The following is a 22,200-nucleotide window of genomic DNA, read 5'->3' as shown; positions in this document are numbered from 1 at the left end:
AGTTTAATAATTATTTTTTATGTTCTAATTAGTTAACATCGATCCATCTATCAATAAATCCTATCACATTCCATGATTTATTATTATGGCCCTGACTTATCACTCCCACTGTTAGTCAAGATTCTTTGGCCACAGTCATTACACGGAGACTTACACACTGTCTCCTGGCCAGTTACCAAAACCATATTTTAAAAAATTATATGACCCATCTCCTTAAGCAACTGGCTTCTGGGGTAAAATGAGTAGGAGCAAGCACATTTTTAAATATGCTGCTTAAAATATTAGATTGTCCAAGGAAACAGACCCCATGATTTCTCATTCCAGGGGTCAAACCTGTCACAAAACCATGAGACCATCAACATCCAATCAGTATTGTTGTGATTTCCCCTTTGAGAGAGACTCCTTGTGGAGAATGATAAACTAGAAGCAAAGATGATTCTGTCCATGTGAATAATTTCCGGCCCCTGAAATTTAAGCTGGAGTGTTGGGTAGAACTTCCAGGAAGGTTGCTCAAAGAATTGACATGGCTGGGAGGTGTATCCTCCAGCGGTTCTTAACCCGTGGGTCGCGAACAATGAAAATACACCCTGCATATCAGATATGTACATTATGATTCATAACAGTAGCAAAATTACAGTTATAAAGTAGCAACGAAAATAATTTTATGGTTGGGGGTCACCACAACATGAGGAACTGTATTAAAGGGTTGTGGCATTAGGAAGGTTGAGAACCACTGCTTGACCCTTCAGCTTTTTTTCCATCTTGTAGCCTGTGATGGTTTGAAGGAGTTTGTGTAGTCATCTTGGACCATGTTGTGATCTTGAGGTTAGAAGCCTGGCATTGCCAATGATGGAGAAGGGCAGAAGCTTATGCCCCTGATGACGATGTGGAGCTATAGCAATCCTCAACAGCCCACACCTGGATTTCTGTCACATGATACAGTATTGTTTCTTGGATAGAGAACTGAATGTCCATTCTATTTAAACTGCTGTTACTTTTGGTCTCTAATTCCTTCAGTTCAGTACAATTCCTGTCTGTTATGGGTTGAATTATATCCCTAATAAGGTGTGTTGAAGTCCTAACCCCCAATACCTGTGAATGTGGCCTTATTTGGAAATAAGAACTTGGTAGATAAAATCAGGTTAAGATGAGATCATACTGGATTAGGCTGGGCCCTTGACCCAATATGATTGGTGTCCTAAGAAGAAGAAAAGATACAGACACACACAGGGAAAAGATGGCCACGTGACTACAGACGCAGAGACTACAGTGATGCATCTCTGTAGGCCAAGGAATGCCAAGGATTACCAGACACTAGAAAAAAAGGCAAGGGAGGATTCTCTCCTATAGATTTCAGTGGGAGAATGCCTTGCCAATACCTGGATTTCAGACTTCTAACTAGCTTCCAGAACTGTGAAAACAATAGATTTTTGTTGTTTTAAGCTATCTGGTTTGTGGTACTTTGTTACAGCAGCCCTAGGAAACTAATACACTACTAATGGAGTCCTAGACTTAAGTCTAAATAAATCACTTGGCTCTCAAAACTCCTGACAAGGCATGGACCAGAGGTTGCATGTGCAAAAAATATTATGTGCTTTTAGTATACAGAAGGCTCAAAATGAATCAACATTGTGAATATAGATGCCGAGAAAGTTAACGCAACCCTAAATAGACTTCACAGAAATTGGCTACCTAGAAAAGTTGGCAGCAGCAGGATTGTTCTGCTCTGTACCAGTGCCAGTGAGGGCAGCTGAAGTGTAGCCTGCAGTTCTGGGTTCCTCACTTTATTGGGAAAGGAACACTAGATTGGGATCATTATTCTGAAAACAGAGTACTAGAAAAATGTCTGAAGACTTAGGAATATTGGGCCTAGCAGGGACAGGCTCAGGAGGATAGCCACTTTCACTGTCTTAAAGGCTCTCATAAAATAGGAAAACAGTAGATGCTGAATAAGTGCTTACTGAAGGCAAAGGATCAATCCATTCAGTTGAACTAGGAGCAATGAGTGAGTCAAAGGACACACATTTAGGCCAAATGTAGGACCTATCTAGCTAGTGAAAAAGAAAATAAACTTTGAAAGTATATTGAAAGAAGAAACCCATCAGTGGATGACTAGATAAGCACATGGTGGTATCTCTATGCAATGGACCATTTTCCGGACATAAAAAGCAATGAAATACTGACGCATGGCAGAACCTCAGAAACATTGTGCAAGTTGAAAGAAACCACACACAAAAGGTCATCCTATATAATAAAAGGGTGATATGCAAATTGACCCCAACGGCAGAACGACCAGTTGCTATGATGCGCACTGACCAACAAGGGGCAGACACTCAATGCAGGAGCTGCCCCCTGGTGGTCAGTACGCTCCCACAGGGGGAGCTCTGCTCACCCACAAGCTGGGCTGACAGCTGCAAGTGCAGCGGTGGTGGTGGAAGCCTCTCCTGCCTCCTCGGCAGTTGGGCATCCCCCGAGGGCTCCTGGGTTGCCAGAGGGGATGTCTGACTGCCAGCTTAGGCCTGATCCCCCCCCCCCCCAGAGAGCAGGCCTAGGCCGGCAGGTGGACACTCCCAGAGAGTTCCCAGACTGCAAGAGGGTGCAGGCCATGCTGAGGGACCAACCCCCCCAGTGCACAAATTTTCGTGCACGGGGCCTCTAGCATATTATATGATTCCTAATGGGTGTAGGGATTTCTTTGGGGGTGATGAAAATGTTTTGGAACTAGAGGTGGTGGTCGCACAACATTGTGAATGTACTAAATGGCACTGCATTATTCCCTTCAAAATGGTTCATTTTACATTATGTGAATTTCATTTCAATAAAAAGGGATGAAAAACTTAAAAAGAAGGCTAGCATCTGCTTTGTGGTAAGAGAAGCTGTATGTAGAATTTAGCAATTTCTGCATCAAAGAACAAGCACATTAAAATCACAACAGAGATCCAAAGGACCCTTCATGGTAAACACTGAGAGTCTACTGAAGGGTAACTAATTACTAGATACAAATGTTGAAGACTTTCCATCATGGTTCTAAGGTTCTCTGGCTGCACAACTCATGATTACTACCTTAAGAGATCACAATTATTTTTCTATTTTCATTTTATGCCGAAACAAAATACTCTCCCAGGTGGCTTGACAACATTCTCAGTGTCCCTAAGTGACTTATCAAATCAACAATTCATTCAACCATAGCCATTTTGAAACTGTAACACACAATGATTATAAGTTCATCATTTAAATTCTCCCTTGAAGGCCAAAGTCCAGTATGGTACACATATTCCATTATAAAATTTTTCAAAGCTTTATAACTGAGGATAATGTGAAAAACACTAGAGTTATCCCAAAGTAGGATTCTAAGTCATTTTACTGCTTTCCTCATAAGTGGCCTTCAAGAAATTTAGTTGAATGAAAACCTGACTAAAAGGCTCTACCACAGTGCTCCTGCCCCAGGGGCTGTACAATTTCACAAATTATTTCTACCATGGCCCAGGGAGTCTCACTCATGTAGATGGTTTCTCATCTCGTCAAAGATAGAAATGTTAGTGAGAAAAACTTTAACTTGGTTTAAAATCCTAGTTCTATAATGAAAACAAAACAAAACTTACGCTTTATTTTTGATGAATTATATAACACAGAATACACTGTGGGTTCAGCTCATAGCCATACAGATTTGGTCACCTTAAGAAGTCAAAACCATGTCCCTAAAATAAGGAGATACTAAGATATTTATTCTCTGTCCAGGTAAGTCCCGTCTCTATCACCAGTGTGGAAAAGGGTTCTATTCACTTAGGAACTTATGCAGTCCTCGAAGTTTTTATTCCTGTATTTATTTGGACTTCCTATGTAGCAGCGAATACCCAGAGAATATATTTTTAATAAGCAGCAATTTGCATACTGTTAAATTCCCATGAACCTAAGAAAACTTTACTGATTTTTTTTAAAAAAAAGGTATCTCAGAAGAGAGACACATCTGAAACCCTGGGAACAAAATTGCCCCAGCTTTCTTCTCATAACTCTGGCAACATGAGCTGGAAGAAGAGCCAGTTTTCATATTCCAAGTCAATTCTGGAAAGTACTCAAGCAAACTGCAACCCAGGACTAAATGAGAGTAGATTTATTATGTGAGGATGAGACTGGCACAGTAAGAGGCAAGTGCTTTACCATCAACCTTGAACGTGTTTAAAGTCCCCACTAGTCAAACATTAGGAAAGCAGTGCTTTTGTCCAAATGGATATTTACAAATGCCTATTTTTGCTCACAGATAATAAATTTTATATAATTTAGGTAATGTTAAACTAGCTTCATAAATAAGGACATGCCCTGTTCATTTGATATGTCCCTAGCACCTAGCAAAGTGCTCGGATACAGGTGTTCAATAAATAATTTTTAAATGAAAGTAAAATATGATTGAGACACAGCAACCCAGAACTTAAAAACCAGATAAGCACAATCCTGCAAAATTAACACGATGGAAAGCCCTATGATAATTATAATGGCCCTATCCATCGTACCATTGATTTTGGAACTTCTCTAGAACTATTAGCAGGTCCTCAAATAATGTTGTTTTGTTATAACATTGGTGAGATGTCATAGGAAATTAACTCTTATTTATATCAATCAGCCTATGTAAAACTGGTTTCATTATACATCATTTTGCTTAAAGTCACAAAACCTATTGACGCTGTTAAGTGAGGAAAGATGTAGCTTTTTCCTCCTTCTAGGAAAGCCTAGGAACCTCATAAATAGAAGTAAGAAATTCTCCACTCATCACTAGCAACTCAAAATGAACTGCAGAAGAATAGACTTAGTCCCACTCTCCAGGTCCCTGTGAGGAACAGCTAAGGGCAATATCACCAACCAGGATGCTATGAACCTCCAGCTATTCCCAAGGGTCATGTTCTGAGCTGCAATATGACCCAAGGAGCTAAGCTATAAAAGCTTCTCTCTGGGCAGAATAGCTGATAACTTTGATAAATGCCTGCCCAAAATGCCACCGTTTTGAGGACAAGAATATGAAGCGAAAGAAATTATTTCAAAATGCCCGCCGGTTCGCTCATTTAAAAAGGATAATAAATGATCAAAGAAAACCAGATGTATGAAACCACTCTGCAATAACATCATCAACCTACCAGGAACATCATCAACGTGTACTGAAAGGTTACTGATCTGCTAGCTGTACACTTTCCTTTTACTTTCTTTCACCAAGAATGCAATCATAAAACTGGTTGACTTTCTAAGAAGTAATTCAATTCTCACTGAACTTCACTTGATGATCTAGATGTTAAAGGCTCAAAGGCAGCATGGGTTCTTGAAGCAAGGTGATTCCCCTGGAGTCTGCAATTGGACTGATGACTCACACTAAATTGATACACTCTTGTTTTCTTTCTGCACCTGCTGATGCAAGTCTTGCCATGAGGCTGACGTAAAAAGAATTTGCTGCAACAGCTAATTCTCACTTTGTGTTCTGTATTTTTAGAAAACCTACACTCTACTTTGTTAATTATGGAAGATCTACAAAATTAGGGAAGGAACATTTATACATATCAAATTAGTTTAGTATAAGTGAATAATAATGTTCAAATGCTGCAACGGTGGTGGTAAAAACTGGTTATAGTCTAAGTTGGGATAACCTAATAAGAAAGCAATCTGGCAATACAAATCATGACCCTATTGTATTTATGTATTTTGATGTATACTATTGATAAGAATTTATCCTAAAGAAATATCTCAAATAACAACAAAAAATAACTTAAGCAGGAAAATATTTGTCACAGTTTTCTAATAAAGACAAAGTGAAAGTAGCCTAACATGCCCAATGAGAGGGATGGTCAACATTGCATTTAAAATTTTTGGTACTGAAAATTAAGCAGCAATACAGACAGATGCTTGACAAAAGATAATACAAAAGCCTATTTTCATTATGACTGAAAACACGTAAAACATACATATGGATAAGCAAAACAAGGGAATACACAACAATGGCGGTAGCCATTTGTAGTTTCTGACTTCTTGCTAAATTTTGTGAAAAGACAATATATCATCTTAAATAGTTCGGTAAAACTAGCCTGTGGATCAACCATTTTAAGTGAAAAGATTTGAAGTTAAAAGTTGCTTAAAGAACCCTGCTCTGTGTTAAGAAATAAGTAAATACATAACAGGTTTCTGATTCTCACTATCTTACCCAAATCCTTACAAATCCTCTGGCCAGACCAATGTGGAAAGTGAGGCATTACAGCCCTGTTAGGCGAGACAGACTACACAGACTACACATGACCATTTTATAGGCTCTGAGAATCTGCAATAAGCTTGTTTAACTTTGGCTAGTCCAGAGTTTGCTAGATGTAGTTGATTACAAAACCCTCTTTGCATGCAAGACCCCCAAACATTCTTCTCCCCACAGTTTGGGAAATGGTGCTTGGATGATGCTCAAAGGAAATTACCAGGAAGATCGTTCCAGACCATGTGCTCCCCAGTTGAGAGCCACTAATGATAGTCTGCCTTATACCTCAGGTATATGTATTAAGGCAGAGAAAAGGCTTGAGAACCACTGATCTATGCTGCTACTTAGAAACAATGGAAGCCCATACAAATAAACCCTGTAGGGTACCGGTTTGGGAGGTTTTCTGGTACTTACAAAAAGGGTTCTGATCTAGTCCAAAGGTAACAGCAGTTTCTGCAAAGAAATGGTTCCTCTTCTTTGTAATTATCAAGTGGCGACCAAAGAAATCTGAGTAACCCATATGAGAATTAGTTTATCTTTTAGCTATAAATACAGTATTGCTATGAAGTGAAGAAAAAAGCATATCTTTTTGAAGTCTGAATATTTAAAAAATATGTGTATGGTAGTAGGGTGTCTGTACCCAGCAAACTCCAAATATCTACTTCCCAGAGCTAAGGAATGGACAAACACAACCCCCAACCCCCTACACACACACACACACACACACACACACACACACACACACACACACACAGTTCTTTAGCATCATTTATACCACCTTTACCTCTGGTCGAAGTGTAGCTTTCATGCAGACTTGGCAAAGAGGTCCATTTCGGGAAAACTGAAGGGGAAGGTGCCGAATTCGATTTCGACAGGTTGGCTCCTCACAAATCAACCAGCCCTGCCGAGAAAAAAGAGAACACTTCAGTCCCCTCGCCACCATCAACAAATGCAAATAAAGACCCCTTTCATTATCAAGATAGACTCATCTCATTCAAACTTTCCTTAGAGATTCTGAAATAGCTCCTTACCTTTCTTTCCTGATGTGTTTATTTTTATCTATTCCCCAAACTTAAAAGTTAGGCAATTCATCAAGTTTTACAAAAAGAAAGATTACATGAGATGGTATTCTCTTTTCTTAAAATATAATCCCATCCCACATACAAAAATACCTCCCAATAAAATCTTATATGATTATTCACAGATGTAAACCAATGGATTTTAGTTCATTAGTACAGACCATTACCAAAGTAAAGAATATACCACACAGAAATAAATGACTTTCCCAACAGCCGAGTAATTATTTATTACTTAACTAGAGGCCCGATGCACGAAATTTGTGCAAGGGGCTCGGCCCTCACAGCCACAGCTTCGTCTAGAACAGTGGTTTTCAACCTTCTTAATGCCACCTTTAATACAGTTCCTCATGTTCTGGTGACCCCCAATTTCATTGTTACAAATTGAACATAATTAAAGCATAGTGATTAATCACAAAAACAATATGTAGTTATATATGTGTTTTCCGATGGTCTTAGGCGACCCCTGTGAAAGGGTCATTAGACCCCCAAAGGGGTCGTGACCCACAGGTTGAGAACCACTGGTCTAGAAGGATATCTGGAAGATCGTTTGGCTGTCCATTCTAATTAGCATATTACGCTTTTATTATTATAGATTGCTGAGATCAGTTTCCTTCTCTGTGAAATGAATACAACAGTACCTGTTTTATAGGGTTTTTGTGGTTGTGATGTAATACATTCAGAGTGCTTAGAACTATGCTTGGCATAAGAGAAACACTGACTAAATGTAAGCAACTCTTTTATGTAAAATTAAAACATTGCCTGACTGGTTGTGGCTCAGTGGTTGAGCATCAACCTATGAACCAGGAAGTCATGGTTCAATTCCTGGTCAGGGCACATGCCTGGGTTGTGGGCTCCATCCCCAGTAGGGAGTGTGCAGGAGGCAACCGATCAATGAGTCTCTCTCACCACTGATGTTTCTCTCTCTCTCTCTCTCTTCCTCTCCTTTCTGAAATCAATAAAAATATACTTAAAAATAAATAAATAAAATTAAAACATTATTTTACACACTAGAGGCCCAGTGCATGAAATTCGTGCACGTGTGTGTGTGTGTGTGTGTGTGTGTGTGTGTATGTATGTGTGTGTCCCTTAGCCCAGCCTACACCCTCTCCAATCTGGGACATCTCTCTCACAATCCAGGACTGCTGGCTCCCAACTGCTCGCCTGCCTGCCTGCCTGATTGCCCCTAACCACTTCTGCCTGCCAGCCTGATCACCCCCTAACCACTTCCCTGCCAGCCTGATCGACGCCTAACTGCTCCCCTGCCGGCCCGACTGCCCCTAGCTGCCCTCCCCTGCCAGCCTGGTCGCCCCTAACTGTCCCTCCCCCTGCCAGCCTTGGTCGCCCCCAAAACTGCCCTCCCCCTGCCGGCCCTGGTCACCCCTAAACTGCCCCTCCCCCTGCCGGCCCTGGTCCACCCCTAACTATCCTCCCCTGCAGGCCTGGTCACCCCCAACTGCCCTCCCCTGCAGGTCTTGTCGCCCCTAACTGCCCTCCCCTGCCGGCCTGGTCATTCCTAACTTCCCTCCCCTGCAGGCCTGGTCGTCCCTAACTGCCCTCCCCTGCCAGCCTGGTCGCCCATAACTATCCTCTCCTGCAGGCCTAGTCACCCCCAACTGCCCTCCCCTGCTGGCCTGGTCACCCCCAACTGACCCCCTGCTGGCCTGGTCACCCCTAACTGTCCTCCCCTGTCGGCCTGGTCACCCCTAACTGTCCTCCCCTGCAGGCCTTGTCACCCCTAACTGCCCTTGCCTGCAGGTCTGGTTGCCCCCAACTGCCCTCCCCTGCAGGTCTGATCTCCCCTAACTGCCCTCCCCTGCCAGACATCTTGTGGCAGCCATCTTTGACCACATGAGGGCGGTCATCTTGTGTGTTGGAGTGATGGTCAATTTGCATATCACCTCTGTACTATATAGGATGTTCTCTGGAGACTGCCATGTTTTCAAGGACAACGTCAACTGACCACCCTTTCCCAGTGGTTTCAAATAGCCACTGCCCACTTCTCTGTACAGTTCCCTCCTGCAGTTACTCCCCCTTGCTGCTCTTGTGTGAATGTTCTCATACACATGTGATAACAATATGCCTGTTATCTGAAATCAGCATTGTTTGCTATGAAACGTATCTGTTAAACAAGTAAGATAAGACTTCACAAATGGGGTTGAGCAAAACTCAGGTTCTCTGGGGGCTTTAGTGCTATATGTATTAGGCATAATACACCTAAGGCAAACTAGGGGGTATAAAGGTGAACAAGGTATGTTCCCTTATTGCATGGGTTCCCACTCGGGGAGCTGAAAGCAGGGACCTGGAGCCTTTGGAGAAGTAGAACTTCTGAACTGGTCTTGAAGAGTAAGTATAAGTTGGAGAAGGCAGGAAAGACAACTTAGGTAGAGAAAACAACATGCACAAAAGAATGAAGGCCAGAGAGAACTATGTGGAGTATGATCAAGAAAGGCATCAGTGACATTTTTAACCACGTTCCCTTTTTCTAGACTGAGCAACCTGTTTGGTTTTGTTCTGCCTAGAGGAGAGCAATATATCTACAATTGCTCCTTAATTATGTTAGGGACCTTCGTCTGCCACTTATTAATGTGGCCACATAGCATTAATCCAAAGCTGCAGGATGTCCCTACTCCCTGTGCTAAGTGACCTCATTCTTCAGAATAGGCTCTTCTTGGAAGTACCTACAACCAAGTCAAGGCAAAGAACTCCAAATCAGTTCTTCCAGCTCCATTTATAGCTTTTTTACTAGTACACCCAAAGGAAGTGTACTGTAACATTTTTTACTAAAAGAAAATATGCTACCTTTAAAGAATATAAAATCCATCTAGACAATACATTCATAGTTAGCTTCATCCCTATCTTTAGTCAATAGTCTGAAATATTTTAATATTTAATTTGAACTTTTCATGTAGAGGGTCTCAAGGAGTCCTTATGAAATCTTTAATATATACCCAGAAATATATTTAATATTGTGGAGAGTTTGTGGAGAGTTTCAGGAAATTACAATCTAAATATGAAAACAAGGTACACACACACACACACACACACACACACACACACACACACACATAATTCAGTACAGTTTGGCTTTAAGAAGCAATTTTTATGGTACCAATTATAAATGCTAAACAACAGAGAAGGGATGGAGTTATGTGGATCCTACCACGAACTAGAATAAAGAATCAGTGGTTCTGAGTCATAGTCATAGTCATCATAGGGCCAAGTGCCACATTTTCTTAATTTAAGGACACATTTTTATTCAGTTTACTATTTCTAAAACTCAGATGCATTTACAATTGACATGTACATTTAATGATGTATTTGTATTTCCTTCAAAAAAGCTGTTAAGATATAGCTCACAATTGATGGCCTCTTAGAATTAAAGAAACAAGATACTTTGGTTTAGTCTATTCTAGGTATGGAGAATACCGAGGGGGACAGTAGAGCTGATGGCAGCAGCAGGTATTAAGATTTAAATGCAGCCTATGAACACTAAAGGTCAGATTAAGTTGTTTCTGGTTACCATGTAGGCATATTAATAAAGGAAACAGTAGACTTCAAGCAAACCACGTGAAAAATGTAGGACTGGATGACTCTTTTATCATTCATTTGGAGTTGTTACGTTAAAATATATATATAAAATTGATTTCAGAAAGGAAGGGAGAGGCAAAGAGAGAGAGATAGAAACATCAATGATGAGAGAGAAATATTGATTGGTTGCCTCCTGCACGCCCCCCACTGAGGATGGAGCCCACAACCCAGGTATGTGCCCTTACCTGGAATCGAACCATGACCTTACACTAACTGGGCTGGAATTGTTACGTTTTTGAGACAATAAATTATTAAGCACCAGAATATAACCTGGAAGTTAAAACAATTTCTTTTCAGGTTTTGAAACCTGATTCCATCAATTTATTACAACTCCATGACTCACTAGGTGAGCTGCCAACCAGGGAGACCTAAATTGTTACCTCACCTGTTTCTAAAGCAAACACCTAACTATCTCTGACAGAGTTACTAACTAAATGGCCTTTCAAGTAATATAGAAAACAGATAATATAATTTGTCTAGACTTCCTACCAGTTATAATTAACATTAAAGAGGTCTTTTCTTCTTTGTCACCTCTCTCTATTCAGTACTTATTTGGGTTTGTTTGTACTTACTATCTGTTAATCTCCCTTTACAAATGACAACAATAACTAGTGCTATTATGCTTGGAAATTAAACATGCTGATAACTGTGTGAAGGGAACTGGAGCTGAAAAAATATTAAAGCCTGCAGCTCTTTATACCTCTTGTTTTATTTTTATAATTAAGCTTTTGGTCATGGTCTATTTTAAACAAAACTCTTCTATGGGGGAAATAGGCCCTAATCATATTCAATATATGCTTTGCTTCCATTCAGTTTTTTCAAGTACATGTTGGTTAACCCTTTGTTCCCCCCAACAAATAATAACTGAATGTATTAAATCTACCTTTCAAAGAACATTTGTGTCCTTAAAAATAAATATGCCAGGTCTTTGAAAAAAATCCCATGGTGGGGCAAATCATCCATTGCAAGATCTCACAGTAAAATTTACCTTGCATGGGTGTTAAAAATGAAGTAAATGAAAATACTAACATTTTATAAATTTACTTTGAATTACTACTCACAGAGACAAAACTAAACTAATGTTCATTTCCCATGTTGGGAAATAATGTACTGTCCAAAACTATGTTGCCAAGTCAATAGAAGAAAAAAAATTTAATAAAATGTAGTTCTTTGGAAGTCAAACCTATAAAAGATTTGGGCTTTAATAAAAACTTCTAAAACCACTCTAAGGACGTTGTCTGTCATCCAAATATGTCATTTTATTATGCAATGCCACACCAAAGTGCCAAATTGTCATAACCAACAGAAATAAGGTTATTAACATACTTTGTCTATTTTATATTATCATGTACATATTTCTGCAGCCCCCTTTTATGGCTACACAAATTTGGGGAGTTTTGCAAAAATAAAAATATTCTGAATTTTATATACATACATATAAATTTTGTGTGTGAGAGAAGAAATAAGGCCATTAAGTTTTCTGAGGGCTACCAAAACCATGCTTATAGGTAAAGGGTTCAAAAGAGGTGAAGCCACCTGTCCAATAGCAAAACAATGATTCCTTGAAATCATTATATACAAAATGATGTGAAATGTTGATTGGTTCTGATTGCTAATATTTCTGAGGCCTTAACTAAAATGTTTCTGCACATGATAAAAAGGGATTGATTTCCACTGGTAACTGAGGTGTTCCTGGCAGTTGTTGCCCTTTAAATACAAACTGTTATTAATTTGAGTATACTTTGCATTTTTAGAAGGATGCACGCACAAAAATCATCCAGACCTGTAAATGTGGTGCATAGGAAGCACTCAAAAATATCTTTTGAATATAGTAGTTCCCCTTTACCAATAGATTTTCACTTACTTTTTTATTTTTATAATCCTCACCTGAGGATATTTTTCCATTGATTTTTAGAGAGTGGAAGGGAGAGAGGAGGAGGAGGAGGAGGAGGAGGAGGAGAGAGAGAGACAGAGAAAGAGAGAGATGAGAGAGACACATCAACTAGTTGCCTTCCACATGTGCCCCTACTGGGGCTGGGGAACATGCAACTGAGGTACGCGGTATGTGCCCTTAACTGGAAATCGACTCCTGGACCCCTTAGTCCATGGGGAGAAGCTCTAACCACTGATCAACCGACCAGGGCCACAGTTTCACTTTCTGTGGTTTCAGTTACCCCTGATCAACCCAGTCTGAAAATATTAAATGAAAAATTCCAGAAATAAGCAATGTGTAAGTTCTAAATTGTGCATCATTCTGAGTAGCATGATAAAATCTTGTGCAGTCCTGCTCCATCCCCCCAGGATGTGAATCATCCCTTTGGCCAGTGACTCCATACTATAAACACTCCCTGCACACTAGTCACTTATTAGCCATCTTGGTTATCAGATGACTGTGGAGGTACCATAGTGCTTTTGAGCAAGTAACTCTTATTTTACTTAACATTTATTCACATAACTTTTATTACAGTATTTTATAACTATTCTATTTTATTATTAGTTATTGTTAACCTCTTACTGTGCCTAATTTATAAATTAAACTTTATCATAGGTATGTATGTATAGGAAGAAACATAGTACATGCAATATAGGGCTTGGTACTATCTGTGGTTTCAGGTATCCACTGCGGAATGTATCCTCCATGGATAGGGGAGACTTCTGTAAATGAATGCATAGAAGCGATAAAATAAAAATGCACAGGAGCACGTTCATGGAAAATAATAAGGGTCTAAAATTCACAGTCCTTATTCTCTTTGTTTTTTTTCTTTAATCCTCACCTGAGGATATGTTTTTATTGATTTCAATAGACCAGCGGTTCTCAACCTGTGGGTCGTGACCCCTTTGGGGTCGACCGACCCTTTCACAGGGGTCGCCTAAGACCATCGGAAAACACATATATAATTACATATTGTTTTTGTGATTCACCACTATGCTTTAATTATGTTCAATTTGTAACAATGAAATTGGGGGTCACCACAACATGAGGAACTGTATTAAAGGGTTGAGGCATTAGGAAGGTTGAGAACCACTGCTATAGACAGAGGGAGGGAGGGAGGGAGGGAAGGAGAGAAAGAGAAGAGTAGAAGGGAGGGGGGAGAGGAGATAGAGATAGAGATAGAGATAGAGATAGAGATAGAGGAACATTGATTAATTGCCTCCTGTATGAGCCCTGACTGGGGAACGAACCTGCAACCAGGAATCAAACCCAAGACCTTTTGGTATACAGGACAATGCTCCAACCAACTGAACCACCTGGCCAGGTCCACAGTATTTCTTATTCTTGCAAAAAAATATTTTTATTGATTTCAGAGAGGAAGGGAGAGGAAGAGAGAGAAACATCAATGATGAGACAGTATCATTGATTGGCTGATTCCTGCATGCCCCACACTGGGGATTGAGCCTGCAACCTGGGCATGTGCCCTGACTGGGAATCAAACCGTGACCTCCTGGTTCATAGGTCGACACTCAACCACTGAGCCACGGTGGCTGGAGTATTTCTTATTCTTGAATCAAATATGTTGTGGGCCCTTCTTCTCCCATTTCCAATCAGTCACCAAGTCTGCCCCCTGGCCTTATAGTCCTATTATCACCAACCTCACGCCAAGCCCAGACTTCAGAGTCAATCTATTGCAATAGCCCTCTATCGGGTTTCCCTGACTCCATTCTCTCCCACACCCAATGCAAAGAGAGGCCAAGCGTAGTTTCCCAAGGCCTTTCCACTCCCATCCCCCAACTGTATACCTTTCAGAGAGTATTAAGAACCCATGCTTTGGTCTGGCTTTCCAATTTTTACAGCCTCATCCCATTCCTCTTTTCTCATTATTCTCTTACACAAACTCTTTGCCCCATCAGATTTTTTTTCACCGACTTCATCACATTTTGCCTATTGCCAACTCCTTGTCTGTACTCATGCTGTAGAAGCTCTGCATAAAACGCCTAATCCTTGAACACCACTTCCATTCCTCTCCTATGAAATTTTCCCACCCCCAGGGACTGCTCCCTGTATCCCAGCTACAACTGAGCACATGACGCTTTGCACTATCCCTGAACCATCTTATTTTACCTCCTTAAATGGATGGTCAGGCCCCCAGGAAGTGACCTGCTTTGGATTGGTAGTGTCTTCCACAGTCTCTAGCACAAAGGTTCACAGTCATTGAAGAATACAGAGTTGAGATTATGGAAAACCACACTTGAGTGTGTTTCTCTCTCATTCATTAATGGGTAATTTTTAGAAGTCACCAAACCTCTGAGTCTCAGTCTCCTCGTCTATAAAACAGGAAGTAATGATACCTATCCTATTGGAATTGTTAAGAGGATCAAATAAGAAAACCCACACAGAGTTCAATAAATTAAAATATTATTATCCTACAGATGCCTCCAGTACTGGGGAATACCAGTGCTGGGCTATAGCTGACAATGCACTATTAAAGGTGTAATATTCAAATGTGGTAAGAGCCAGGTCAATTTTCACCTGGTGTTATCCCAAAATGGAGAATCCCAATGATGAATAATGGGTAAATTAGGCAGAGCTGCATCTCAATTTGATTGCAAAATAATACAACTATGTAGTCCATGTAAGTGAAATGATCAGGTTTTCCCTGATAAAACGATACTGGAGCCCTAGCTGGTTTGGCTCAGTGGATAGAGTGATGGCCTGTGGACTGAAGGTTCCTCGGTTCGATTTTAGTCAAGGGCACATGCCTGGGTTGCAGGCTTGATCCCCAGTAGGGAGCGTGCAGGAGGCAGCGGATCAATGATTCTCTCTGATCATTGATGTTTCTATCTCTCTCTCTTTCTCCCTTCCTCTCTGAAATCAATAAAAACAAAAATAAAACAAAAAACTATACTGGATTTGAAGTTACAGATGGCAGAATGGATGGTGAGGGAAGAGGAGGTGGTCTTCGCTTTACTTGGAATTCAGAGATTTTCAAGAGACAACACAACGCAATAAAGCAGTGACATATGATTTAGTTTAAACTGTAATGGCTCTCCAGGAGTGCAATGACAGGGTCACAGGGCTAGGTCTGCCAGCACGCATGCTCTTAGAGTTTATCATATCATTATTTTTCTATAATGGCCTAAACACCCCCTCTCCCCAAACTAGTGCACTTTGAGAACACCAGACCCTCTTTTCACCCCAAACCATTTACACATGTTCTGGGGTTTCCTTGTAGTCAAATTTTTCTGTCACAGAATTATCCCCAGCATAAAATGGGCCTTCTTACAGATAGAACACAGTATGGGCCCACAGCTGCCTTTGAAGAATGACATGTTGTGATTTGGGACTTCCAGAAATATAAAAAAACAAATTGCTTTCTGACCCACATTTGCACCCAAAACTGGGAGAAATTTTTCCTAAGATCTCCAGGGGAAGTTTTAACAGGAACATAATTTTGCATTTAAAGTTAAATTTTCCACACTGCAGCATTCTGGCATGTCAAAGAGTGATTATTAAGTCTCAGAGAGGTGCCAGGGTAGGAGGTGAAAGAGAAACTCAGGAAAAATATATATATAAACCGACTATTCACCAAAGTTAATACAAAAATATTTTTTTAACAAAATTATCAAAACAGATGTGGAAAGTGCCTTGTCGGTCAATGTAAGAATTTTGAATATTATTAAAATTGATTTTTAAAGTAAGACATCTCTTTAAATGAACAGTCACATGTCATTTCATCCAAGTTATTTGAAACTTATTGATCTTATCATTTGTGCAAGGACCAGACTGTGCCATCACTTTGCTGAAAGGATAATGGAGCACTCCCCAACTGTTATGATAGGTTAGATGCAAACAGCGCTCCTCATTTAAACACACAGAATAGCACTACAAGTGGACAAATTCTAACCTCGGCAATTGTATATTACATGATAAATTAGCAAGTTGTTCTGCTTTGCCTCACATCAAATCCAATACCATAGCCGTGTTATTTTAATTTGCAATCTGAAGTTGAGCATCAGAAGATGTACCTGAGGGACATTAAACCATCTTCTCCTGCTATGCTGTGAGCAGAGAAAGCCAACAATTACCAGCAATTTTATTTTACCACTGTAGGACAATACTAGAACAGTTAAAATCGTCTCCACGCAAGCAACTGGGCAAAATATACTTAAAATTACTTTATATGGAAGATTACATTTGGGGGTGGGGGTTCAATGGTGAACATGTATCTTTCTGTATGGGCAGTTGAAAATCTCTCCTGGTATATTCAAGCCTATTGTATAAAATACTCTCCCTATTCATCCAACTCAAAAGCAAGCTACATTCTTAGGCTATAATAGGTCACAACTAAGTACACAGTACCTTGCTTCAGGAATAATTTCGCTTTGTCTGTCAACTGTCAACAAAGCACAAAGAGCTCATGCAACCCAGCCATGTACTGTGGATGTTAGAGAGCTAAGAAAATACAAATAATAAGAATACAAGATTTGTGAGCAGCCCTGCTTTCGCTTTATATGAGAAAAAGGAAAGCATTTTCCTCTCCACATTCCATTAATCTCTATTGTATTACAAATCTTTTCACAAAAGACTTTTGTTTTCACTATGTGAAGCTACAAGTGACTTGGGGATGTAATATTCCAACCACGATGAAGGTCCAACTTTCCAACATGAATGCTTATAAATGGATGTGCCAGTTAAGGCATATAGTCATTTCAACAAGAAAAAGGGAAAAAAATAAAATGGAATGGTAAAATGGCTACTCTGGTGTTTATATGATTTTAGTGATAAAGCCTCTAAGAAAAAATTGTTAATTACTTCCACCACTGACCTTGCTCTCAAGTCTCACTCTTGAAAAAAAATCACCTTCACTATATTACACACATGAAGAAATAAACTTCAAAAGATAACTCAAGGTTTAGTTTCGTCAATATGTAACCAGAAAAAAAGACTGGAAGGAAATACTCTAAAATGCCATCACTGGTTCCCTTTTGGTGGTTTCTTCTGTTTCTGTATTTTCTAAAAATTTCTATAAGTGTATATTGTTTTTATAATCAGAAAACCATTATTAATGAGGAAAGACACAGTTTTGACAAGAGCTTTCAATATAATCAAATCACCAATCCATCTGAAAAATACCTTGAGCTATACCATGTGTTTCATTGTAACCAAGATGAATTTTCCGGGAATGTGCTTCAGGAAAAAAGAGCACATAAAATCGTTTTTTCTTTCAAACATTTTAGACTAGTTCAGAAATTTCAAAAAATAGGTCAATTTAAGCATATAAGCAGTTCTCGAGTAGAAAGTGGCAGGGCATGTATTAGTGGTATTAGAATAATTTATCAAATTAAGCCACTCACTGAGATCCACATAGCCTTCGATGGAAGATGATTTGAACACTTTTCTTTATGATGCTAGATCTCTGAAGGTGGGTAGCAAACCAGTTTTAAAGAGAGGCGCTTTGTTCCCACATCTCCTCCCCTGCCTTTATTCAGTGTACACATGGATCAGCTCATGTCCAGGGTAGGAATCAAATGTTTAAAAAATTCAATCAGGAGGACATGCTCGAACCTTATTACAAGCAGAGTTTCTTTTCTATGCTCAAGTCTAGCTAAAGTAATTGTTATTATTTGTTTGTATGCAGGCTAGAATTTATTGGCATGGTTTAATGTGGTATGCCTTTGGGTACAGAGCAGCAAATGTTAAAACTGAACTATATATGCAATTGCCTCAAAGGGCATCTTAAAATCAGTATGGAGTTCAAACCATCACCAGGCAATGTTTGTTCATTTAACTTTAATTATTTTCTCCTTGAGAGTGGTACTAATGAAACTGAATATCTTTCATGGTTTCGAAGGGCTGTTTGAATGGTCTGTAAACAGAACTAAGGGTAGACAAGAGATCTGGCTGAGCCAGGGGGTTGCTAGGTGATGCAGAATGTAAACTCACAAACTTGTTAAGGTTTCCCTTGCTTTCATGCCACTTTCACACACTCTCAAAAGTTTTGAGAATTGATTTTTCAGGTGGCCATTAAAAAAGAGAACCCCCCTTCCTTCAAAATTCACTCCCCCAGATGATCGGCCAGATTCAGAAAAGAAGAAATGCATCTTTGGATGTAACCAGGGAAACTTTTGCTTTGACATAAACACAGAATCATGTATTTTATGAATGTCCGTAATTTCACAAACAAATCCACAAAGGTGGATTTTTGAATTTTAAAAAGACATTTCTAATCTTATCTTATTCAACATGGAATAAAATTAAGATTTCCTTCCAGAAAAAAAAAAGGTGATCACAGCTTAGAGGATTTGGGGCACAAAAACTAAAACCCCATGGCAAATACCTCAGCACAGATTATCTTCGCGACAAGCCTTTCGGTTTAGCCACACATCTCTCTCCTGGCCTACACCAAGTCTGACTGCCTGTGAGGCTTCCTCCTCCGGCCCCCTCCTCCAAGCTCCTTTTTAAGTAGCTGATCAGAGATTGTCCAGTAAGAGCACTTTATTAGATCATCAGCCAGAGGGGTTCACAAGTACTGAGAGCAATGGGCTCAAATGCGGCACATCAGTTTTAATAGACCAGGGGCTACTAGTAAACTGCAGATACTGCTGAGAACTTTCCATGCACTGAACTCTTGAAAAAGCACCGTCTCTCCAGCTTAAATGCAGCTGCCTCTTTCAATGCCGCAAATGGGTAAATTTGACAAAAAAGCCACCATTAAGACTACATGAAAGGCTCAAGACAACATCCTTTCAATGCTTTGTACTTCAGTAATCAGATGTACTTACTCACCCCCTCCCCCAAACCCGATCAAGAACTATTTCTGAATGGTAGGAAATAATTCCACTTTGTACATCTTTTAGTTAATCAAGACTTTCTATTCAGCAATTTGACCTTTTGTTCAAAACAGGATTATCAGTTTTTTCGCCAGTTACCAAGGGCGACTCGCATGGTGAACATAATTGCAATAATTTGCAAAACACCATGGCAACCCACATTACAACTAGGTAAATACTGGGCTTTTGTGCTACATTGTTATTTTCAGAGATGCTGAAGTCAAAGAACGAATGACAAATGAACACAAAATTTATATTTGCTTTGTCTCAAAAGAGAAGAAAATTGATAACAAGAATTGGGGGGAAACCGACTACAGCTGTAATTTCTAACTTGATTAATTAGGATGGTAACAGTCCTTAACAGTATATTCAACAAACAGCCCTGACTTCGTCTCTCCACCCACCTCTCTCTATACCACTACCACTATCCCCCCCACCCCAGACAAATTTTTTCAGCCTGGAGAACAAACATCCCCCATTTGCTCTTTTCTTCAACTTAATGGAACCCTTAATTGCAGAATATTGTTCTCCTGCTCTTCAGGGCAGTGAAAATGAAAAGAAAGGAGGAGAGTGCCAGGGCAGACAGGGAGCTACAGTCATTTTTCCCTGCCTCTTCTGGACACCCCAGGCTCAATGATGAGACGGCATTTTTCTGGTCTCAGCAGCTGTTTCGTAGCAGACAATAAAGTACAAACTATTTAGCTTTGCAGAAAAGCCACTTCTTTCCTCTTGGCAATACAACAAGGTAAGTCTACACACTGAGACGAAGTTTCATAATTTCAATGCCAGAATATAAGATGAGAAAATACTGTTAATTAAAAAGCCATAAATTTTTCCTGTAAATAATGATTAAATGTGGTTCTGTCCAAAAAGCTGTTGAAATGCATGTGTTTGCTATTTGAGGAAGATGTTCAATAATATACCAGTGTGCTGAAAACCACTTTATACTCAGAGAGAGCCCAATTCATAAAACAATCTAAAAATATAAAGTCAGTACTCAGAAATTAATACAAAAATTAAAACCACATTTTGATAAACGTAATTTCAAAAAATAGTATTATCTTTCCTGTAATAAATGTGATTACAAAAGTTATATCAGAATTGTTTTGGTCAGGTATGAAAGACAGGTTCTATTTTATAGTAAAGGAACAGTTTTTTTCTAAGAGGCATACACTCTGTTATACGGGCTAGCTTTTTGGAAATGATCAAAATTGACTTTCTCATGAAAATGTAATGTTTTACGATGAGACAAGAAAAACACACACAGAAAGGGCTTGCAGAAGTTATACTGCTGAGATCTGAAAAATAAGAAGCTCCAGATGCACTCAACACAGCCCAGCCTGCTTTCCTCCGTCTGCCTTATAACGAGGCAGAGCAAAAGGAGTTTCTCCAGGGATCTGCATATTTCCACTAACTTTTGAAAAATCAAATGAACCTGATACTATAATGAGTCCGTTCTTATTTTGTCAGAGCTGAAAACTCCCAGACAGATCTCGAAGATTCAGCTTAGAGAAATCACAATATAACATTCTTCAGAATATGCCTTTGAAATTACAGATACTGTGATTTCTCTGGAGGAGTACAAATCAAAAGAATGTGACACATTAACTCCTCACGTCTGTGCCAATCTCTTTATACTTGGAAAACATATTTTATTTTCTGGCTTAATTCATTTCAAATTTACCATACCTGTATTAAAGTACATTCTTATCAAAAGTCCAAATGTTAAGAGGAAATGTATCCTTTAATGCCAAACAATAAAGGGTTGAACAAGCCCTAACCGGTTTGGCTCAGTGGATAGAGCATCGGCCTGCGGACTCAAGGGTCCTAGGTTCGATTCTGGTCAAGGGCATGTACCTTGGTTGCAGGCACATCCCCAGTAGGGAGTGTGCAGGAGGCAGCTGATCAATGTTTCTCTCTCATCGATGTTTCTAACTCTCTATCCCTCTCCCTTCCTCTCTGTAAAAAATCAATAAAATATATTAAAAAAATAATAAAGGGTTGAACAAGCCTTCAGTACTTTTCAAATAGACTTGACGTTAGACCATAAAGTGGGCATAAACTCCCCATGACACTTGAACTTCTTTAAGAAGCCCAAATGAAATATTTAATTTTTAAAAATATAGTTTTATTGATTTCAGAGAGGAAGGGAGAGGGAGAGCGAGATAGAAATATCAATGATGTGAGAGAATCATTGATTGGCTGCCTCCTGCGCGCTCCCCACTGGGGATGGAGCCCGCAACCTGGGCATGTGCCCTCGACCAGAATCAAAACCAGGACCCTTCAGTCCGCAGGCGTCGCTCTATCCACTGAGCCAAACCAGCCAGGGCCCAAATGAAATATTTTATAATCTATCTGGAATGTCTACACTTATAACATTTTACCTAGTACACTTGACCCCTCCTGCCCCAACCTTTTGTTCCTTCTGTTCCAGTATTTGTTTTTTTCCCTTTTCTCCTCTGTTCCCTCTTCCCCACGTTGGCCAACTGGATAGGATGCTTCTTGACTTCTATTTGTGAATTGCAACATCCAACCCTCTATAATATC

At 39.7% G+C, this 22,200-nt stretch overlaps 1 protein-coding gene across 3 annotated transcripts in view; it reads right to left on the bottom strand.

Annotated features, from left to right (window-relative positions):
* The window catches only part of POLA1 (DNA polymerase alpha 1, catalytic subunit), a 311,022-nt gene that overhangs the window by 105,082 nt on the left and 183,740 nt on the right, over nt 1-22,200 (bottom strand). For all 3 annotated transcript variants that reach the window (XM_006085647.3, XM_023751338.1, XM_023751339.1), the window contains one exon: nt 7,002-7,118. In XM_006085647.3, the coding sequence (XP_006085709.1) occupies nt 7,002-7,118 (117 nt within the window). The remainder of the gene's footprint in view (nt 1-7,001; nt 7,119-22,200) is intronic.

The sequence above is a fragment of the Myotis lucifugus genome, unplaced genomic scaffold (genome assembly GCF_000147115.1).
Source record: "Myotis lucifugus unplaced genomic scaffold, Myoluc2.0 scaffold_20, whole genome shotgun sequence".
Lineage (NCBI taxonomy): Eukaryota > Metazoa > Chordata > Mammalia > Chiroptera > Vespertilionidae > Myotis > Myotis lucifugus.
Note: the sequence above shows the minus strand (reverse complement) of the source record. Positions and strands in the feature narration are given on the sequence as shown.